This window comes from Pygocentrus nattereri, chromosome 9, assembly GCF_015220715.1.
Source record: "Pygocentrus nattereri isolate fPygNat1 chromosome 9, fPygNat1.pri, whole genome shotgun sequence".
Taxonomy (NCBI): domain Eukaryota; kingdom Metazoa; phylum Chordata; class Actinopteri; order Characiformes; family Serrasalmidae; genus Pygocentrus; species Pygocentrus nattereri.
The window spans coordinates 13785638-13805071 of NC_051219.1; the positions used below are offsets into that span (position 1 = coordinate 13785638).

The 19434-nt window shown below is 39.8% G+C and overlaps 2 protein-coding genes and 1 pseudogene across 2 annotated transcripts; all 3 read right to left on the minus strand.

The window, feature by feature from the left end:
- Positions 1-2846: 2846 nt before the first annotated feature.
- Positions 2847-9328, minus strand: agmat (agmatine ureohydrolase (agmatinase)). The gene is made up of 7 exons (XM_017707889.2): positions 8916-9328; positions 7274-7476; positions 5387-5435; positions 4763-4958; positions 3899-4078; positions 3498-3582; positions 2847-3350 (listed from the first exon to the last, which is right to left on the minus strand). The coding sequence occupies exons 1-7, from the start codon at positions 9221-9223 to the stop codon at positions 3274-3276; spliced, it is 1098 nt and encodes a 365-aa protein (XP_017563378.1). The 5' UTR covers positions 9224-9328; the 3' UTR covers positions 2847-3273.
- A 717-nt stretch (positions 9329-10045) lies between these two features.
- Positions 10046-14544, minus strand: LOC108433349 (annotated as a pseudogene).
- A 3522-nt stretch (positions 14545-18066) lies between these two features.
- Positions 18067-18733, minus strand: LOC108433378 (cytidine deaminase-like). The gene is made up of 3 exons (XM_017707891.1): positions 18520-18733; positions 18345-18402; positions 18067-18184 (listed from the first exon to the last, which is right to left on the minus strand). The coding sequence occupies exons 1-3, from the start codon at positions 18696-18698 to the stop codon at positions 18083-18085; spliced, it is 339 nt and encodes a 112-aa protein (XP_017563380.1). The 5' UTR covers positions 18699-18733; the 3' UTR covers positions 18067-18082.
- Positions 18734-19434: the final 701 nt, after the last annotated feature.

A 19434-nucleotide genomic window follows, 5' to 3' on the forward strand; every position in this document is an offset into this window, starting at 1 on the left:
TACTGACTGGACAGTTTCTACAAATTTGAATTGCTTTCCAGTTGTGGAGATGACACAATACTGTACTTCTCTTTTTCTAATGATGATACCCATACTGAAACGCTGAGTATCATGATCAAACTACTCAAAAACCCTAGTAAGAATACAGAGCTACCAACCTCACATCATACAATGGGCTTAATTATTTTTCCACTGATATCCGATCCTGTATTTTCTGCTGGTATTGATTCAATGCTGACACCCATTGACACCAATATGCCATCTCTAATTAATATAGTCAGGCCCTTTTTTGCTGACGATTAATTGGCATTAAAAGATCCTGAAGATGCCTAATGGTTAAGATATCTTCAGCAACGGTTATAGCTATAAACAGTTTTAAGCAGCTGTTAAAGTGCCAAGTGTACAGATTGGCTCATTAGCTGTCTTGCGTCCTCACTTTGGATACTCTAAAGCTCCTATAGCACAAGTCAGAATCTGTAAACATCTGCCATCTTTTACATGCATTTCCCTCGACTCAACACATGAAAACGCTTGTGAAAGCTAACATTGGAAAATAATCATAATCAGCTCAATTTACTGCAAGCATGTGATGTAAGAACGGTGAAATTCTTACCAGGCAGCAACTCTGAACAATAAGTCGCATGTTCTAGTAAAACATGACAGTGAGTATTACACAGTGGCTGTATTGGTGTGATGATAAGAAGTGAAGGCTTATATTGGTCAGAATTGAGCTTTTTCATCTCTATATTTATCCCTGGCAATGGAGGTTGTATACTAATCCTGTGTTGCAGCCGACAGTTCTGGAAACGCCACTTGGGCCTACAAGCTAAACGCAGTTGCAAATGTGATTTATAATGTTGCCTCTAAAAAGGATTCTGTTTTTGGATTTTGTTGTTTTGGTGATATTCTATGTCAAAAAAGGGAACAGAACCTCTACAGAGAAGAGATTTCTTCATGTTTTAATGCAGTTCGTTGAGTTGAACATATTAGAAGTAAACCTTCTTGTATCTACACCTTTCATCCATTTTTTGAGCTCTACTTACCCCTTTTCACCCTGTTCTTCAATGGTCAGGTGACCCTCACATGGCCACCACAGAGCAGTTATTTGGGTGGTGGATCATTCTCAGCACTCACGTGGTGATGGTGTGTTGTGCTGGTACAGCTGATACCTTATAGATGTAGGTGCACCTAAGTGGAGCTGATAAAATGGACAAAAAGTGTACTTACTGAAGTGTACGTTTTATATATATATATATATATATATATATATATATATATATATATATATATATACACCTTCCAGTCACAAAGCTGGTTCCCTAATCTCAAGCTCTCAAGCCCACGTCTGCCCAAATAAATTTTGTGTGTGTGTATGTATGTATATACATATATGTATGTGTGTGTGTGTGTGTGTGTGTGTGTATATATATATATATATATACACACACACACACATGTACAATGAGGGTAGTTTGAGATTACAAGAGCTTTAGATTTCAATCTAGAAACTTAAGGGAATAGCTGAAAACTGGCTCAATGGTCAATATAGTCTCATTATTTTTACCTTTGTCAATTTCTTTTCAGTCCAAATAGAAATCTATTTTTATGAGTTTAGACTTCATGAAAAACCGATATGGAAAGAGACAAATATCATCCCTGACAGCCTATTTAAGGGTAGCCCTGCTGATAATAAACCAGATTGGAGTAGATAAGTTCATTTACAGTCTTCCATTCCAGAGCAGTTTTGTCAGGACAGGATCTAGTTATACAACATTATCTTTCCACTGTGACGTTCAATGAATCATTCATATATGTGCTGCTGTTGTTATGAATATATATTATGCTATCAGTGCTGATGTAATGTAATTAAAGCATTTTCTGTTGTTGTGACTTGTTTGTTTTTAAGGATTATGTTTGCTCAGATTTCACACATTGCCACATTAGAGGGATATCTAACCAAATTAATTTATGTCTGGTCCATGTGCTTGACAGAAATATATCACTATATTCTTGTTATGTGGCCTGTTTTATTTATTGCACTTGCCTTTTTTGTTAACACATGATTTCTGAACTATCAAAAAGTCTATTAAGACATAATAAAATGGTTTATTTCCATAACATTTCATATCACTTTGTTTTTTTTTAACGTATCACGGTTGACAGACGTAATCATTGACGGGGCAATAAACAGATTTTTCCCAAATTTCTCCCTAATTTAATAGTAAACATAGTAATTCAGAACTGTCTGATGTAAAATGCTTATTAACTCCGATTTCTTTACAGTGGTGTGAACCAGTGACTGTGATGCCTACAACCCAAATATAGCCTTTTATTTACTACCCAAAACCACCAGTGAACCTGCACATCTGAGTTTTTACATGTAATGTTGATGATGTAAGACAATTTCAGCGCTTTCAGGGGCATTAAAAGGGAAGTCCACAAATTTTTCCAAGTGTCTGCGTAATTTAATTCTGTAGATGTAAAAGAGATGAAGTCAGAGTGGTTTGGTGTTGAATGTAGAGAAACTGACTGCTTCAGATAACATGGCAGTGGTGCTGATAGGAACCAGGAGCTACAACACAAATACAGGCATTTTATTTACTACCAAAACCACCACATATGAGTCTTTATATGGAATGTTGGTGAGGGTAAAATAGTGGTAAATCTTGTTACTACTTTCCCCTCACGGCACCCTGCATATACCCCTCCACCTCCTTCATGAATACATTTTTTTTGTCCAAAATGTCTCAGGCCTTGTCCGTCCAGTATATTGACACCCATTTCATGTAGTAACTGTCAGGGAGCTTTTATAGACACTTCACTTCTAACCACAGAAGACACCGTATGACTTTGTTCATACATCAAAGATTTAATCATGCCGCAATTTTAAAAATTCAGTGGAATTCTCCTTTGAACATTTAAGACATCCGTTTCCGGTCATCGCCACTGAGAACAGATCTTCCTCAGAGTCACTCCAGAACGTCGCATTTCACATCAACCCACTCTGAGTGACATTGTTTACAACCGGACAATTTAACTGCGCAGAAATTTGGAAAAACTGGTCGAATTTCCCTTTAAAACGAAGTCTGTCCACAGGTGACACTGAGGTCATGGCGACAGTTCATGGTGAGAAACTTCTTAAAGTCAAAATGATAGACACAGATTTTTGTAGCCTCTGGCTTCTCACTTATTTTATTACAGCGCTCAGAGCCGTCCTGCTGTCAGAGACAGAGACCTGTGACCTTTAAGACTGACCATTTCACAAACACTCATTTAATCGTAGTATTTTATCTTGGGAAGGACACACATCATCTCAAAAAGGAGGTTTGCTGCAGTCAGAGCCGTGTTGCCTGCAAAAGAAAAATAAATAAGGCATAAACGTAATAAGGCATCATAATTATTATTATTTATTAATAATAATGGTTTTAGACTATTGAGAAGAGTGATTGTAAACTTTTGAACTGGAATGCAGGTTATATCAGAGCTTAAATCATCACCTGTAGTGTCATATGGTGGGGAAACCTCCACCAAGTCACAGCCCACGAGGTTCAGGCCTCGGCAGCCTCGGATGATCTCCAAACCCTGACCACAGATGGAAAAGCTCAGATAATGTTCACTAACACTCAATAATTAACACGCTTCTTAAACTAACTGGAACAAAGTTCAAACTGGAAATGAATTCATACAATAAAAATCTAATGAAAATTTGTATAATAACCCTGCTGATCAGTTTTCTCCCAAGTGACCAAACCTAAAACCACTGCTAACTGAACCTCTGTGCTCCGCTGAGTCTGGAGTGTAGACGAGTTTTAACCGCTACTTTGTTCCAACTACATAAACATCTGCATCTACACAATCTCTATTCCACACTGTTTTATTCGACACTACTTGACCCTACCTGTATAGGTGTGAGGCCTCCAATCTCAGGTGTTCCTGTGCCTGGAGCAAACGCAGGATCCAGACCGTCTATATCAAAGCTGAGGTAGACCGGCCCTGAACCGATCTGCCTCCGAACCTCAGCCATGAGTGGAACCAGAGATTTATGCCAGCACTCCTCCACCTGAACCACACGGAAGCCCTGTGCGAGACATACGAGACAGTGTTTCTTACAAGGACGTGACGCTTTTCCAAAAGTGCATGAACAGCAAAATGCTAGGAGGATTCAGTCATAAGGAATGTTTTAAACTGCTAATACTCAAGGCATATTTTACACCCATCATGTGTCTTAAGAGTAGACATTGCCTAAATATTGATTTAATAACAATTTTACAATTAGAAGCAAATACTGAAACTTTTGGCTCTTCACTAAAGCTGCTCCTTAGTTTTTTTTTATACATACATGTTGCGACTTCTGGGACACATGAATTAACTGATTATAGAAAGTACTGGAAATGAGGCGATGTGTTTCATGTCATCATTTAGTCCACACAGCGTAAGCTGCAGGGTTGGAAAAAAGCGAATAGAAATGGGCCAAAAAAGTCATACATTAAGCAAATTTGGCAGTCAATATTCGTGACTGAGTAACTGAACATCACACAGTGTCAGAAACCACTTAAGCAAGCCATTTTAGAGCATCTTCTGACAACAGCCTCATAGCTCCAGTGCAAAACTATAGGAACTCTAAATATCACATCTGATGGACTTCGAATACTGAACTATCACTTTAAGCTAATCTCAACCCTATGATGCTTTAGAGAAACAAAGCAGTAGTCAATGATGTCCAGTGATGGCCAGAATTTGTGGTGTTTTGCTAAAGGGACACCTGAGCTCTACTCCATGCATAGTTGTCTGGAGAGTAGCCGGTCCCTCTGAGCCCGATCTGGACGACTCTCTTACAGTCGAGCAGACCCTCCTCCACACAGCGCCTGAAAGGACTCCCATGACCAATCTTCTCCCCCAGATATACATCACCAGTGTCTGAATGAGCATCCACATGGATCAGACCCACTGGACCATGCCTGTTAGACACATGGACATTATATTAATACCAGTCAGAGAAAGTCAACTGCATCAACACTGGAACATTGGAATACATTATAATGAATTATAATAATATTCACTGTAGTATGCACTCATGTTTTGGCCAAAATGAAATTCTTAAGAACTTTATAATTTTATCTGTAAATTTACTGTCTAAACTATAGTACTGTGTAAATGGTTCCTCTAGTCATATCTGCAGTTATGTTTCTTTCATTTTATTTGAATTACACCAGAATCATTAGATTTCATGCACTGAATCATTTCCCAAAGAATCATATTCAAATCAAATTACTGTATTGTCCTTCATGTGACCTGCTGCAAACAAAAGCAAATAACACTGGCATGTTTGAGTATTCAGTTTGGGGCTGACCACAGATTAAAGATGCCCTCTTGCTGCACTGCCTACCTTTCAGCTACTGCCTGCAGAATCGGGTATGAAATTGTGTGGTCGCCTCCTGTGAAGGAAAGTTTCAAACAAATGCTGATGGTTAAAACTCTTAAACAGTACACAAAGGCACATGAGGGGAGAGTAAATCATCAAATGAGCTGCTGCCTCTGCCAGCCATGGAGTTAATCATTGAAGAAGCGTCTTCATCGGCACAAGGGTTGAAAATTCAATCACACTTCACACCGACCAAGCAAAGTCAGTTTTTATTTTTCCACATAAACAGTTCTGTGGATCACATTTTCTTGACATTCATCTCCTTTTGGACTCAATTCAATAACCTTTTCACAGTGTCGTTAAGGTTTTATTGGAACAGAACAAGCACTGTAAAAATGTTGAAAGGTAAAGCTTTCGAGTAGTTTTAAAGCTACACTATGTAAGTTTTGGGGATTTGGAGACCTCTCTGGTGGAAATGCTTAAGACCCCTTCCCTAAATGGATGAATCTGAATGACAGCATATTAAAGAGTCTTCAAAGAGACCTCAGGCAAAACTTGGTGATCTTATATTGTCATCATATCGCTATAGTGTTGATTTTGTAGTTGAGACCTAAACGCCGAGCCGAGCCGTCTTTCTGACTCTGTGTGTGACATTAATACATAAAAATGCAGAACGTGGCCCGAAAAAAATCCTGCAAATCCAATCTGACGCCTCTGACTACTAAATTATTATTTCAGACCTTACAGTGTGACTCCCAGCAGCACATGAACATCATATTTTAGTCTTTTTTATCTCCTACCTTTTTACAAAAACATCTTACATAGTGCACCAAAGATACATTAATAGATGTTAGTCCGGCTTTACAAAGTCAAAGTCTTATGCAGCTAGTTGCATGTTGTGAACACTACAAAAACAAAGTTGCATGCAACACGCTCAGTTACTCCACTAGTTAACCAAATTATCAGCTCAAATTTTTTGATACAATAAGATTAAGTGACCCTTAAGTCCCACAACGGGGAAATTTCACCTCCGCATTTAACCCATCCGTGAAGTGAAACACCACATACACACACTAGGGGGCAGTGAGCACACTTGCCCGGAGCAGTGGGCAGCCCAATCCGCAGCGCCGGGGAGCAGTTGGGGGTTAGGTGTCTTGCTCAAGGACACCTCAGTCATGTACTGTCGGCTCTGGGGATCGAACCGGCGACCTTCCGGTCACGAGGCTGGATCCCTAACCTCCAGCCCACGACTGCCCCCTAAATACATCATATCATTGTCATTATAAAGCCATCCACAAGGTGTTATTTGCATATTTTAAGCATTTTATCATCTTCATATGCATCTTCCAGCTGACATGGTCATCCTTTCGCTCTGTATCTATATATTTCTCATTTATCTATGGTTCTTTTCTGGGTACTTGAGGTTTTCTATCTGATCTGTATATGCTGAGCCTTTGAAAATTAATGTTTTGGCAGGCATTATGGTTATAGACTACTTGATGTCTTGCTCATCCCATCATAAAAGCACAATAAAGTCATTGCAGGTCTACTGATTTTCTTGTCTGTTGCATGAAATCATTAATTTGGAAGTATGTCATCTGAAGAGATCACATGATACAGCATCAGCACTTTGTTTCATAAATCTTCACATTTAAGTGTGGACGCTTGCAACCATTGCAGCCGAGTCTCAAGTGAGTTGCAGGACAGCTTTACATCATGCAACTCAAGTGCAACTTAGTTTCATGAAAGTTTCAAGACACTAAATTTGCTAGAAAGTTTCTGGGTGTAAAGGCAACCACAGACCTGCTTTTTCTTCTCCTTTAAAGCCATTTTTTTTGTATACATTTGCCGTGTCTTAATGAGAATGTTTCCTGCTTACTGATTTTCATCAGGCTGAAATCTTTGACTCACCCATCGTCAGGGGTATGCAGCCAGTTTTCACAACTTTGCAGTACGCTTCTCGGATCCTTCTGCAGGTGTCTTTGAGGTCATACATGTTTACGTTGACATCGCCGATATCTGCGACCATCAGGGATTCGTAGGGAGCTGCTCCTGTGGCACTGTTGCACGCTCTCAGCATGATGGACTCTGACCTGATCTGCCGAGGACCAAATCTGGCAAGGGAGGTGTGAAATTCACATTCATTAAATCTTTCAAGAGTAAGTAAAATGATTGTAACAAGCTAGCATTGTGAACCTTCACAGGCCTCAAATAATCAACACAAAGCTAGAATGTTGGGGGGGGGGATAAAAAAAAAAAAAGTGTCCAAAATGACCAATGGAGGTGTTTATTCAGAATAACTATCACAATAAATAAGTGTGCAGAATTGATCATATTTCTAAAGTAGTTCTAAAGTCTCACAGTCTCACAGCAGACGAAAGACAAAACTAACGTCATCGAATAACTTCGTTGCTCCCAAATACTTGGAACATTTCGTAGAACATCTACAAACACTTTGTTGTTCCAAAACTTTGTATGTTCAAATCTGCACTGTTTAAAGTATTACTGTATATTTCTATGACAAGTCATTCCGAAAGTAATGGTAACTCCTAATTAATATCAGGTGCAGGAGCACACAAGGTTAATGTTTCCCAACTTCAGTCCTGTAGTCCACCTGCACTGCTCAGTTTTTCACGTTTTGCTGTTCTATCCGACTCGATTCAGCTCGAACAGGATTTATGAATAAGTAACAGCGTCACTATGGTGCAGGGAAAAGTTTACAGTGCAGGCAGGGTGGGCAACATGATCATTTATTGTTAATGTGATAACTCATGTCACAATGTCTTTTCTATTGTCAGTACTTAAAGAACACTGACTAACTACGCGCTTCATTCGAAAGTGAGCATAATTTAACTGGATTTAGTGCAGCGCAGTTTGCAAAAAAACTACATGACTGTAGTCGTAGGTTTATTATTATAATTATAGTGTTTCATATGACATTACAGCTTCTATTTTGTCTGTTCCAACTTATTAAATATCAGAAAAACAAAATATCATGATTTATACTGTGTATCGCAGGGGTGTCCAGCCCTGGGGCCAAATGTGGCCATGGCTTCTGTTGGAGTGTTCTAATGCTCATCAGCCAATACTCTGCACTTCTTCCCTTCACCTGATGGTGGCAGCAGTGCTGTAAAATCACAGCTACTCATTTGAATCTGTGATTTCTGCAGTTAATTTATACATAAAGACGATGAGCTAACAAAGACAACAAATGTATTTTTGTTTATTTTCAAACAAAAACACGTCAAGAGGAACGTAATTAATGCATTAGACATATTTTATTTTTAAACAGTAAAACATTTTGTTGTACGTGCTTCTTTTACACAGTGATAGGAAACGCGGCGTCTCACAGAAAAGCTCTGATACTGATATTTCAGCCCTCAGGCGTCGGTATTTCGCCCACCCCTAAGCGCAGGTGGGCCTGGGAAACCCGGTCTCAAGGAACATTGGGACCTGAATGTTCTGACTATGCAAAAAACCCATCAAATCAGTTTTCCAGTCCAGCAGGAAGGTCAGAGCGCGCTACCGAGCTGCTGGGCATGCCTTCTCTTACCTCGCCCCAGGCCTGTTGGAGGTGCCGGTGTCAATGGGCACCCCTATAAACGCTGCGTCCAGGCCTTCAGCCGTTTCTTGAAACGGTAACTTGGCCATGGTCGATATCCCAGACACTCGAGCCACAACATCCGCGCTGGGTGGGACGTTGAGGCGCTTCTCAGACATCAGCCTTCTGGGAATAACGCTCAGACCTGCTCCCTCCAGCCGGCCTCCTGTCTGCAGTGGGCACTGAGGCAGACATGGCTTTAGACGGTGAATCGCTGTAAAGACGCGACCACCGTTCACCACCCTGAGAAGGTTCTGCATGGAGAGCTTTATCTCACTGCACAGGGCGCGAAGAGACTGGCGTCCTTTACTTCTCAAACAGCGTTTCTAAGATTTTATCCACGTGTGGAAACGGTCACCTCGCAGTCTTATACAGTACCGCCCCCCCCCCCACCTCCACCAACCCCCACCAACCCCCACCCCTCCACCTGCAGGTGACCTAATTTCGCTAAACTTTGGTCCGCCGATAGGTAACAGTATATGGGGGCGTTACTCGCCGCCGTGATTATTGGGAAATGTAGTTCATTCGTCGATCTGAATTATTATTAGAAGCAGTTTATCGGTGCTACGAAGATAAACTCAGTGAAACAATAAAAGCCACGCCACCATGATATTTAGAAAAGGACGCAAAAAAGAGGCGGCAATGTAAAAATAAAGTAAAATAAAGCCACACCATAACACCATAACGGCTTTTAAAATAAAACGTATTTAAGCCTGTTTATAAATAAACTATCACTATTATACTATTATAGATGGCATACACACACACACACACACACACACACACACACACATACACACACACACACACACACACCCCTTCTAAGCCGCTGGAGACTATCCCAGCAAAGGGAAAAATAATACTATTATATTTAAGAAAAGAGTTTTGTAAAATAAATAAATAAATAAAAAGTTTTTGAAGGTGAATTTAACCGATTCTTTAAATCATTGAGATGTAAAGTCATTTAGTTTAATGTGAAAAAAAAAAGAAACAGATATAAGATATGGCCACAAATTAATATATTGAGGCCGCAAGTTATAACGTCACTCATGGCCTCAATATATAAATTTATGGCTATATCTTATTATAAATTTGTCACCTTATGGGCTCCAGGGTTTACCATTATCAACATTGCACATAAAGGCACATGTAGGTTCACTGGTCATTTTGGATAGTAATAAATTGGTTGCACCCATTGAGAAATCTGCGTTCTGTCACCACCACTGTAAAGAAATGTCATAAAGTCTCTCAACAATGCACCATTTCACATCACACCACTCAGACTAATAATAATATATTAATCACTATTATGCAATTCCTCTTTAAGGCAGTTGAAAAAGAGCAAAGTGAAATTTCCATTCATATTTGCTTTCTTTGATTTTGACTGATTTGGTAGTCATGTCTGCCTTCCGCCTGATGACTGCTGGGATGGGCTGAACACAGTACTGAGGGTGTTTACACCTGTTTTTTTTCATGCGGTCAAGTGAAATCCAAACATGATCCGATCACCAAAATCACGTTATCGCAAGGTGTAAACAGGCCCTGTAGAGTCTCTTTAGACATCAGCGCTCTGCCACAGCTCTCGTCCGTACATCAAGCAGCACACAGCCATGCGGAGCTCCTCCAGGTCCAGGTTGGAGAGGAATCCTCTCTGCAGCTCGGCCTCCACAGAACTGCCTCTGGGCCCGCAGCCCTTCAGGAGCACCACGGCTGACTGGCACAGCAGCCAGTCTGCCATCTTCCCCATGCTGGCTGGGTTCAGGCTGGTCAGAGCTCGCTTGCCCCACAGGCTGAGGTGCAGGATGTTAGCAGCCACACGGGCACTAGGACGCTACAGAAACCAATTAGGAGGAGTCAGGGAATGAAAGACTTGGGACGGGAAGTCAGAGATTGCAACAGAATTAATCTTAGTTAAAAACATAACCAACTATTAAAGTTTAACTGGACTGTACCTTGAAACCAGGACCATGCCCACCTTGTTCCTTTTACTATCAGCTGCATATGCTCAGGTGCACTGGCTGGCAACCTTGCCAGCTGCTTCTCCTGATAACTGCGACTCTCCAGGCCTTCAGGGCTATAAAATGATATAAAAAGATTTCATAGGTGATGGCCCCCACTGCCCATGCGTCTGCCTTACTGTAGTCAATCTCCACACCAGGACCTGGTACAGCTGTAGCCACCTGTATCAGGAGCTAGGATTAGATTTCACCTACTTGGAGTGATGTGTTTAAAAAACCTTCAAATACAGTCATGTTACCTCAGGTGCCATTAGGCAGGTGTTCCCCCCTCTGTTCACCCAGCGGCTGGTGAAGGGCAGTTCGAGGCCCAAGCCTTCCTCTGCCAGGCAGCAGCCAAAGTCAGTGATGACCAGCCTGGGGCAGCCAACTTTAAGGCAAAAATATAACTGTCAGAATGATTTTAAAGGAGAGTATGGAAAAAAAAGATTTTAGGGCAGCAGGTCTGTTCTGAAAGGTTTTGTAAATATACAGTCAGAACCAGAAATATTTGGACAGTAATACAATCTGCATGCCACCACATTGGATTTGAAATGAAACAACTGAGATGCATTTGAAGTGTAGACTTTCAGGTTTAATTCAATGGGTTGAACAAAAATACCCTATGAAAAGTTTAGGAATTTCAGGGGCTCAGAAATAATTGGACAAATTAATTTTACCATAAATAAAGTGTTCATTTTTAATACTTTGTTGAGAATCCTTTGCAGGCAATAACTGCCTGAAGTCTGTAGCTCATGGACATCACCAAACACTGGGTTTCCTCCTTTGTGATGCCTTGCCAGGCCTTTACTGCAGCTGTCTTCCGTTGTTGCTTGTTTGTGGGTCTTTCTGCCTTAAGTTTTGTCTTAAGCAAGTGAAATGCATGGTCGAACAGGTTGAGATCTGGCGATTGACGCTGCCATTGCAGAATATTCCACTTCTTTGCCTTAAAAAACTTCTGGGTTACTTTCGCAGTATGTTTTGGGTCATTCTCCATCTGCACTGTGAAGCGACGTCCAATCTGCTAAATTTCCTTTGGGATCAATGAACTATCTATCTATCTATCTATCTATCTATCTATCTATCTATCTATCTATCTATCTATCTATCTATCTATCTATCTATCTATCTATCTATCTATCTATCTATCTGTCTGTCTGTCTGTCTGTCTGTCTGTCTGTCTGTCTATCTATCTATCTATCTATCTATCAACCTTGCTGCATTTGGTTGAATATGAGCAGAAAATACATCTCCTGTCACATCATCAATAAACATTAGTGACCCAGTGCCATTGGAAGTTGTGCATGCCCATGCCATCGCACTGCCTCCACCATGTTTTCTTCTCCATACTTTCTTCTTCCCATCATTCTGGTACATGTTGATCTTAGTTTTATCTGTCCAAAGATGCTGTTCCAGAACTGGGCTGTTTTCTTTAGATGTTTTTGGCAAAGTCTAATCTGGCCTTTCTATTTTTGAGGCTGATGAGTGGTTTGCACCTTGTGGTGAACCCTCTGTATTTGCTCTCATGAAGTCTTCTCTTTATGGTAGACTTAGATACTGATACACCTACTTCCTTGAGAGTGTTCTACACTTGGGTGGATGTTGCGAAGGGGTTTTTCTTCACCATCGAAAGGATTCTGCGATCATCCACCACTGTAGTCTTCCATACACGTCCTGCCCTTTTAACTCCATGTTAAATTTCTTGTACTGTGACAATACATCCCGAGTATAGCAGTATGCAAAAGCTTGGATGCTCCTGGTCAAATGACATGTTTTGCTGATTTTCTAAGCTCTACAGAGAACACATTTCAGCACATTGTAATGTTTATTGTAAATCATTGTTTATTGGCTGAATTTAACATTGTGCACTAAAACTTTATGCTGAGAAAACAAACTGATCACTGTAATTATTATAGCCTGTAATAATGTGGAGCTGATAAAATGGACAAATGTGGACATAAGGAGGTGTACTTAATCAAGTGGCCAGTCAGTGTAGGTCTCTTTTGATTGTCCAATATTGGCCATATTAGGATTGTCTGATTTGAGGTCTCTGTGTGCGATGCCCTGCCTGCACAGGTGGTCCACGCCCTCGAGCAGCTGCAGCAGCATCATGGAGCCCTGCCTGCGGCCCGGTACACACACCTCCAGGTACTGACGCAGTGTACATGAGTAACTGCAGGACAATTGATCAGCAAGGATCAAACATCAGCTTTTACCAGAACTATTACTGTCATGTGTCCTTTTTAGAGCCAAAGTGAAGGTTTTCATGCTGACAAAACTCTAATCCATGGAAAGTCAGGCTAACTCTCATTCAGCTCTCTACAAAGTAAATCTGGAACTGGCTGGTAGCTTAGTGGTAGGAGAGGTGAGCCAGAAGGCTGCAAGTTCAGAAGCCAGAACTAATGAATATTCCCTGTGGTGCCCTTGGGTAAGGCACTAAATCCCGCATTGCCCCAGATGGAACCGTTCTGCTGGAGCTACTGTGCTGCTCAGAGACTGGGAATAGTTTGGCAGCGAAATTACAAATTTTTCTTCTAAGGTCAAAACATACTGTTTATTCTCCAGACCATATATTTAAACTAAGCTATAAAAGTCATTTTGAATTCATCATAGTTGTTATGTCACAATCACAAGCACATTTAAATATGACCGCTCATTCAGTCTACATTAGTTTAGCCAACCGTTCACTTATGGATAATCAAATTGAATATTGACAGCTAAGAGTACACAGCAAAGCAAACAAATTCCATTCGATAGAAATGTAAGCAACAGCATAGGGTTAGTATGTCTGGGCAGTGATCCCCGAGCTCAGACTACTATAATTCAATTAACAAGAAAAATTATTGTTAACAATTAAGACAATGGCTAAGAACAGGAAAGGCTTAATCAATACGTGTGAACAGCGAATGATGATTTAGCTTGCATTAATCTTGCATTAAACATTCTCACTATTGTAAATTTCTTAAATTAATATATTCTGTCACTCTCTACCTGTTTATCCAAAACAATTATTTGCATACACACAGCAAATTTAATGAGCCAAATCTCCAACTGAAGGGCCGAAATATAAGAGCGGTGTTAAATAATTTATGCTGTTCTGTGTTTAGGATATTAATGCTTTCTTTTATATTAAAAATGTTGAATATATCGCTCTGTAGACATTAGCTGATGTTATTTTACTCTAATAGCTGTGAATTTTGCACGAACAATTTATTTTCTTTATTTAGTTTGCACTCTCGCACTGTTGTGTGTTTGGTTCTCCAACGAATTTGGACACATCCTCAAATTTAAATCCTGGCAACTATGAGAAAGTGACACACCTTTCTGTGGTGAGTTAAAGTGAGACAAACACCTGTATTTCTGAGGTTAGTAACTGTCAGTAAAGCAGCTTGTTTTACCCAGCGGTTACACACTTCCATTTCTTGTGAAAAGAGCATAGTCACTTTTAACCACACCAGGCAATTTGAGCACTATGTAATTATCATACTCAGTGCAGTTCAGGTTGTGGCCACTTTCCACTTCACAGAGGGGTTATACTAGTACCTCAGCAGCTTCACAAAAGATGACGTACTTGGGAGTTTGCGCATTTCTCAATGAACCGGAATTCATGGTGGGTTGATAAGTCTCGTTTGCAGAAGTCTAAAGAATACTAAATTATTTTACTCAAGTAGAAAAAAGTAGAGATACTGTGAAAAAACTGTACTAAAGTAAAAGTGAAAGTTGTAAAAGTTCAACAAAGTAAAAAGTTTAACTTATTTCAAATTTAAAGTTAAACTTATTTCAAATTTACTTTGAGTAAAACTGTGTGGTTGGCAAGGTGCAGATATACAGTCCTCTAGGACCTTTTCCAGGCAATGCACACAGGGAAAGAGCATGTATAACATGTTATTTTTAATTTCAGACCACTTTTACAAGACAGAATGCATTAACAACAGAAAATATGAAACAAAAAAAATCCATACATATTTTAAAATGGAATCTAAAGAAAATGATATTACATGAAGTGCGTTCATAAAAAAGCTAAATTAAATAAATAAACATGAAATAAATAACTAATAAAAAAATACAAACTAAAATTTAATTATATGCAATAAAATGTAGTAACAAACATCACAAATAAAAATCTAATATGTTAATGTGTAACAACATTAATAAGTATGTGCAAGCACTAGCAATGAAACGCTTTGGGAATTGGCAAAACTAATATACATTCAAATAAAAACATTGCACAACATCAGTTTGGGACAACAAAGCTACGGGTGCATGATGCAGACAGTTTAGCGAGCCAGACATAAAACCGTGATCCGCTTCCAGTCGAACCCTGGCTGCTGGTGCCAGCACAGTCTGTGATGAAATGAGGGAATTCATTTTCATGAGGGAAAGAAGCCGCTTTCCTCTTCTAGCAGCATGTAGGTGCTGTACTGTCAGCATAATCTCCTGTTCTAACGTCCCTAATGTTCCAACTAGGAAGATCACAGGAAGTAGCCGTCCCATGTATGTGTTTATCTCAGACTGAAGACTGAAGAATTTTAGAGAGGCTGGTAAAAAGAATGGCAATACCAAGGTGGGCTGCACATCTTTGATGATGACAAAGTTGATATTCAAGATGAGTCTAGGTAGTCTGTTTGGGGCTCTTTTACGAGAATCTTGATCCAACTCTGCATTCTCAGTCTGATCCTGATTACCAAACACACCGAACGCTTTAATAAAGTTTGAACCGCTGTCAGTCACGGTTCTCACCACCTTCTGTCCTGTGTTGTACTGTGTGTGAAAGTCATTAAGAGCACCTGCTAGAACATCAAACCTGTGGGACCGTCTCAACATGTTGCAGGCAAGTGCAGCAGATCTTCTTCCCAATGTCCAATTAGCAGTGACACCAATATAAATTTTGTGGAACACTGTCCAGCAATCAGTGGTTTTGGCAACACAGGTGACTCCACTAAGATGTGATACGAAATTTACCTTCATTTGAGCTCCAGCTTCCTGTATTTTGGCTTGAAGAGTGGGTTTGCATTGTGTTGAGAATCCACACACATATACACACACACACACACACACACACACACACACACACACACACACACACACACGCACACTTTTTCTAAGCCACTTATCCTTCTGGGTCATGGGGGCTGGAAACACTCTGGACAGGTTGTCAGTCCATTTTTGAATGCAGGTTCTTCAACAACAGAAAATGGACAAAAACCCTTGAAAATAAAGTGGATCATCGCCTTGTCAACTGTCTGCTGTGACACATGTCTGGAAGCACCAACCCCACTCACATGAGATATCTTTGCTTGCTTGGGACATCTGCTGGTCCGTCTTCCAGGGTTCACTTTCGTGCTGCTACAAGGCCATTGTAGGCCTTCAGCTTTAATGGATGTTTCCTCTGTAAACAAAATGTTTCCATCAGTGTGAAGGCATATAAGCAATGTCCCTTTTTTCATACAGCTGGAATTAATTACATTTATTCTAAACTTCATATTGACATTTGATAAAGCACTTTTTTTGCTTATAGATATGCCTGAAAAAAAAACACAAACTGTTTGAAAAGATAAACATTAAGTTACAGTATTTACATTATAAACAACTAATAATGACAATAACAGAAGACAACAATGAATTACTTTGTTAGCTTACACACTAAAAACATAATACGACAGTGTTATAACAGGAAAGATTAGACTGTATTAAAATGTTGATTCCCATCATTTGTCAGGTAACAGATCAAATAAATGTAGCATTAACCAAGCGAGAATGGTAGCTAATGTGTCTGGCATGGATGTAGCTTAAGTAAACAAAACTAGCGTCACATTTTTGGGTGTACAAAGCTTACACTGCGTAATGAAGCTGTCGTCTTTTTTGCATTTGAAGTTGAATTGGTCCCCTAAATGTGTCCAAGGATTTTCTTCAACTTCAGCCTCAGCTGGACATTTTATCTGTTCATTTATATCAGATTCATTTATATCTGCATTTACTTCTTGGGTGTCCATTTTTTAAACTCTGGTTCACTTCTGTAACATTTCATCTTAACCACCTGACATGACATGAGTGACTGACATGAAAACTTGTTGTTTTGGCATAGGAGATCACATTATTTACTAACATGTAAAACTAAAATTGCTTTTTTTTATTAAGTAATACTCCACAAAGTATACGTTCACAAAAAATAAACTTTGCTGCAGTAACAAGAGTCGACATATTGGTCTATATTGGTCTTTAATATTGCAGCTGTCATGATTGGCCCCTCCCGGTCCTGTCCATGTGTTCGTGTTTTGTTTTGGTCTAGTCCACGTGTTTTCTTTGTTTTGGTTTCCTAGTCTGTCCCCTTGTTTTGTGACTCTGCCCCTGATTGTCGCCACCTGTTTTCTGCCTGTCCCTCGTTATCCCTGTGTTTTATAAGCCACATGTTTGCCCTTTGTTTTCGCTGGTCTTTGTACTGTTTGAAGTGTATGTATTGTTAGAAGAGTTTTGTTTATTTCTGGTCTGTTTGAGGTTCTGTGTTCATTTTGTCATGTCTGTCCCTCCTGCTCTCCGTATTGGCCATCTGATCCTGGACCGTTTTGACCATGACCCTGGATTTGTCCTTAATAAAAGTCACTTATCTTAGCATATGCGTCCACCTCCTCACTCCATGTTATAGCAGCACTGACATTTGCAACTGGTATTTTTACAGCCAGTAGAATTATTATTGAACATAGAGGTATAAGTGTAGAGGAATTTCAATTTAATTATTTTACTATTACTTTAACCTCAAAGGAGAGTCACAGGAAGTAAGGAAACATGCTCCCACAAAGAATGCTTCAATCAAGAGTGCAGTTTATTGGGCTAAATACCAAATAACAAAATTCTAATTACTTTCAATGATAAACTTGATTAAAAGAGAAGCATACAGTACTCAAATAATGTGATAAACCATGGAGAATAGAGACTTGGAAACTTTGAAACTATGTAGACAAACAAAAGCAATGGCCTCCTAAAAAGATCAGCAATGCCACTGCTTTTACTTTAGCATATACAAGAAAACAGTAGCAATATAATGATATTTTAATGTAATGCATAGACTAGTTAGATGTGAACCTGTAACAGTTGATTTACTCTTGGTTTTGTTTTTCTAGATAATCTTTAATCATCCGCACCAAAGGACTCCGGAAGGAGCTCCTCTACTGTCATCTTCATGAAAGTCCCATCTGGCTTCGATAAATAAATGTCCCACTCCAGCCCGAACTGCAAGAGAAGGAAGACCCCGTGAGTGTCACTCAGAGTTATAGGTTACAGGTTACAGCTCTGAGGGGTTTTATTACATATCAGAATGTTGGGCTGTCCAGAAGAAGCAGAAATGTGTCCTGCCTTTACTGCACGATCGACTAACATAATGGAAACTAACCTCCCTCATAAATTGTCTGCAGCCACCACACGGTGAGATATAACTTTCCACCATGTCACTAAAAGAAGGAAGATGATCAATTAAACAGTCTAAGACACATGAAAACAGCATTTAAGTATCATATCATTGTAATATATGTCATCATAATCATATGACAGTGAGGTTGAATTAACACCTTGCTACAGCAATGGCCTTGAAATCTCTATGTCCCTCTGACACGGCTTTGGAGATCGCAGTCTTCTCAGCGCAGATACCAAGAGCGGTGCAGGCATTTTCTACATTGCAGCCTGTAGAGGGAGCAAGAAAAATGATCCTAGATTTCAGCAACTGTACCAAGAATACAGCATTAACCATGAAAATACAGTCACAGTGACACACAGCTCAGTGATTAAGCATTTGATTCAGTCTGATTCCAGTTCATTACAGGATATAATTAAAAGGAATTACATTATATTTAAAATATCTGGACAATTCAATTGATGTGATATGCTTTACAGGGAAATGTACCAAGTCAGACATTTTTCAAAGTGGGGGTATTAACAATGACTGTAACATTTAGAACAACCTTACAGGGACCTATTATATAAAATGGATTAGATTAGATTAGTTAACTAATCAAGTATAAAGACAGCAGCACACTCAAATGAACTTTTCTGAGTTGTGAAAACTTTCCCCAGCACAGTTTGGTGTATTTGAGTGATTTATGCAGTTCTACTGTCACGGTTGGCCCCTCTCAGTCCCGTCCATGTGCTCCTTTGTTTTGGTTTCAGTCCTGCCCCCTGTTTGGTTACTCCGACCCCTGATTGTATTCACCTGTCCCTCATTGTTCCGTGTATTTAAGCCCTGTGTTTGCCCCTTGTGTTCGCCAGTCTTTGTATCATTGTATCTTTGTACCTGGTCTGTGTTGGTTCTGGTCTTTGTCATGTCCTACCCTAAATCTGTACGTATCGGCTCATTGACCCTGGACTGTTTTGACCACGACCCTGGATTTGCCCATAATAAATCTCGCTTATCTCAGCGTGTCTCACCTCGCTCCCCCTTACATCTACTCCCATTTTCATGAGAAATAACTCAGTAGTTCAATTTTTGG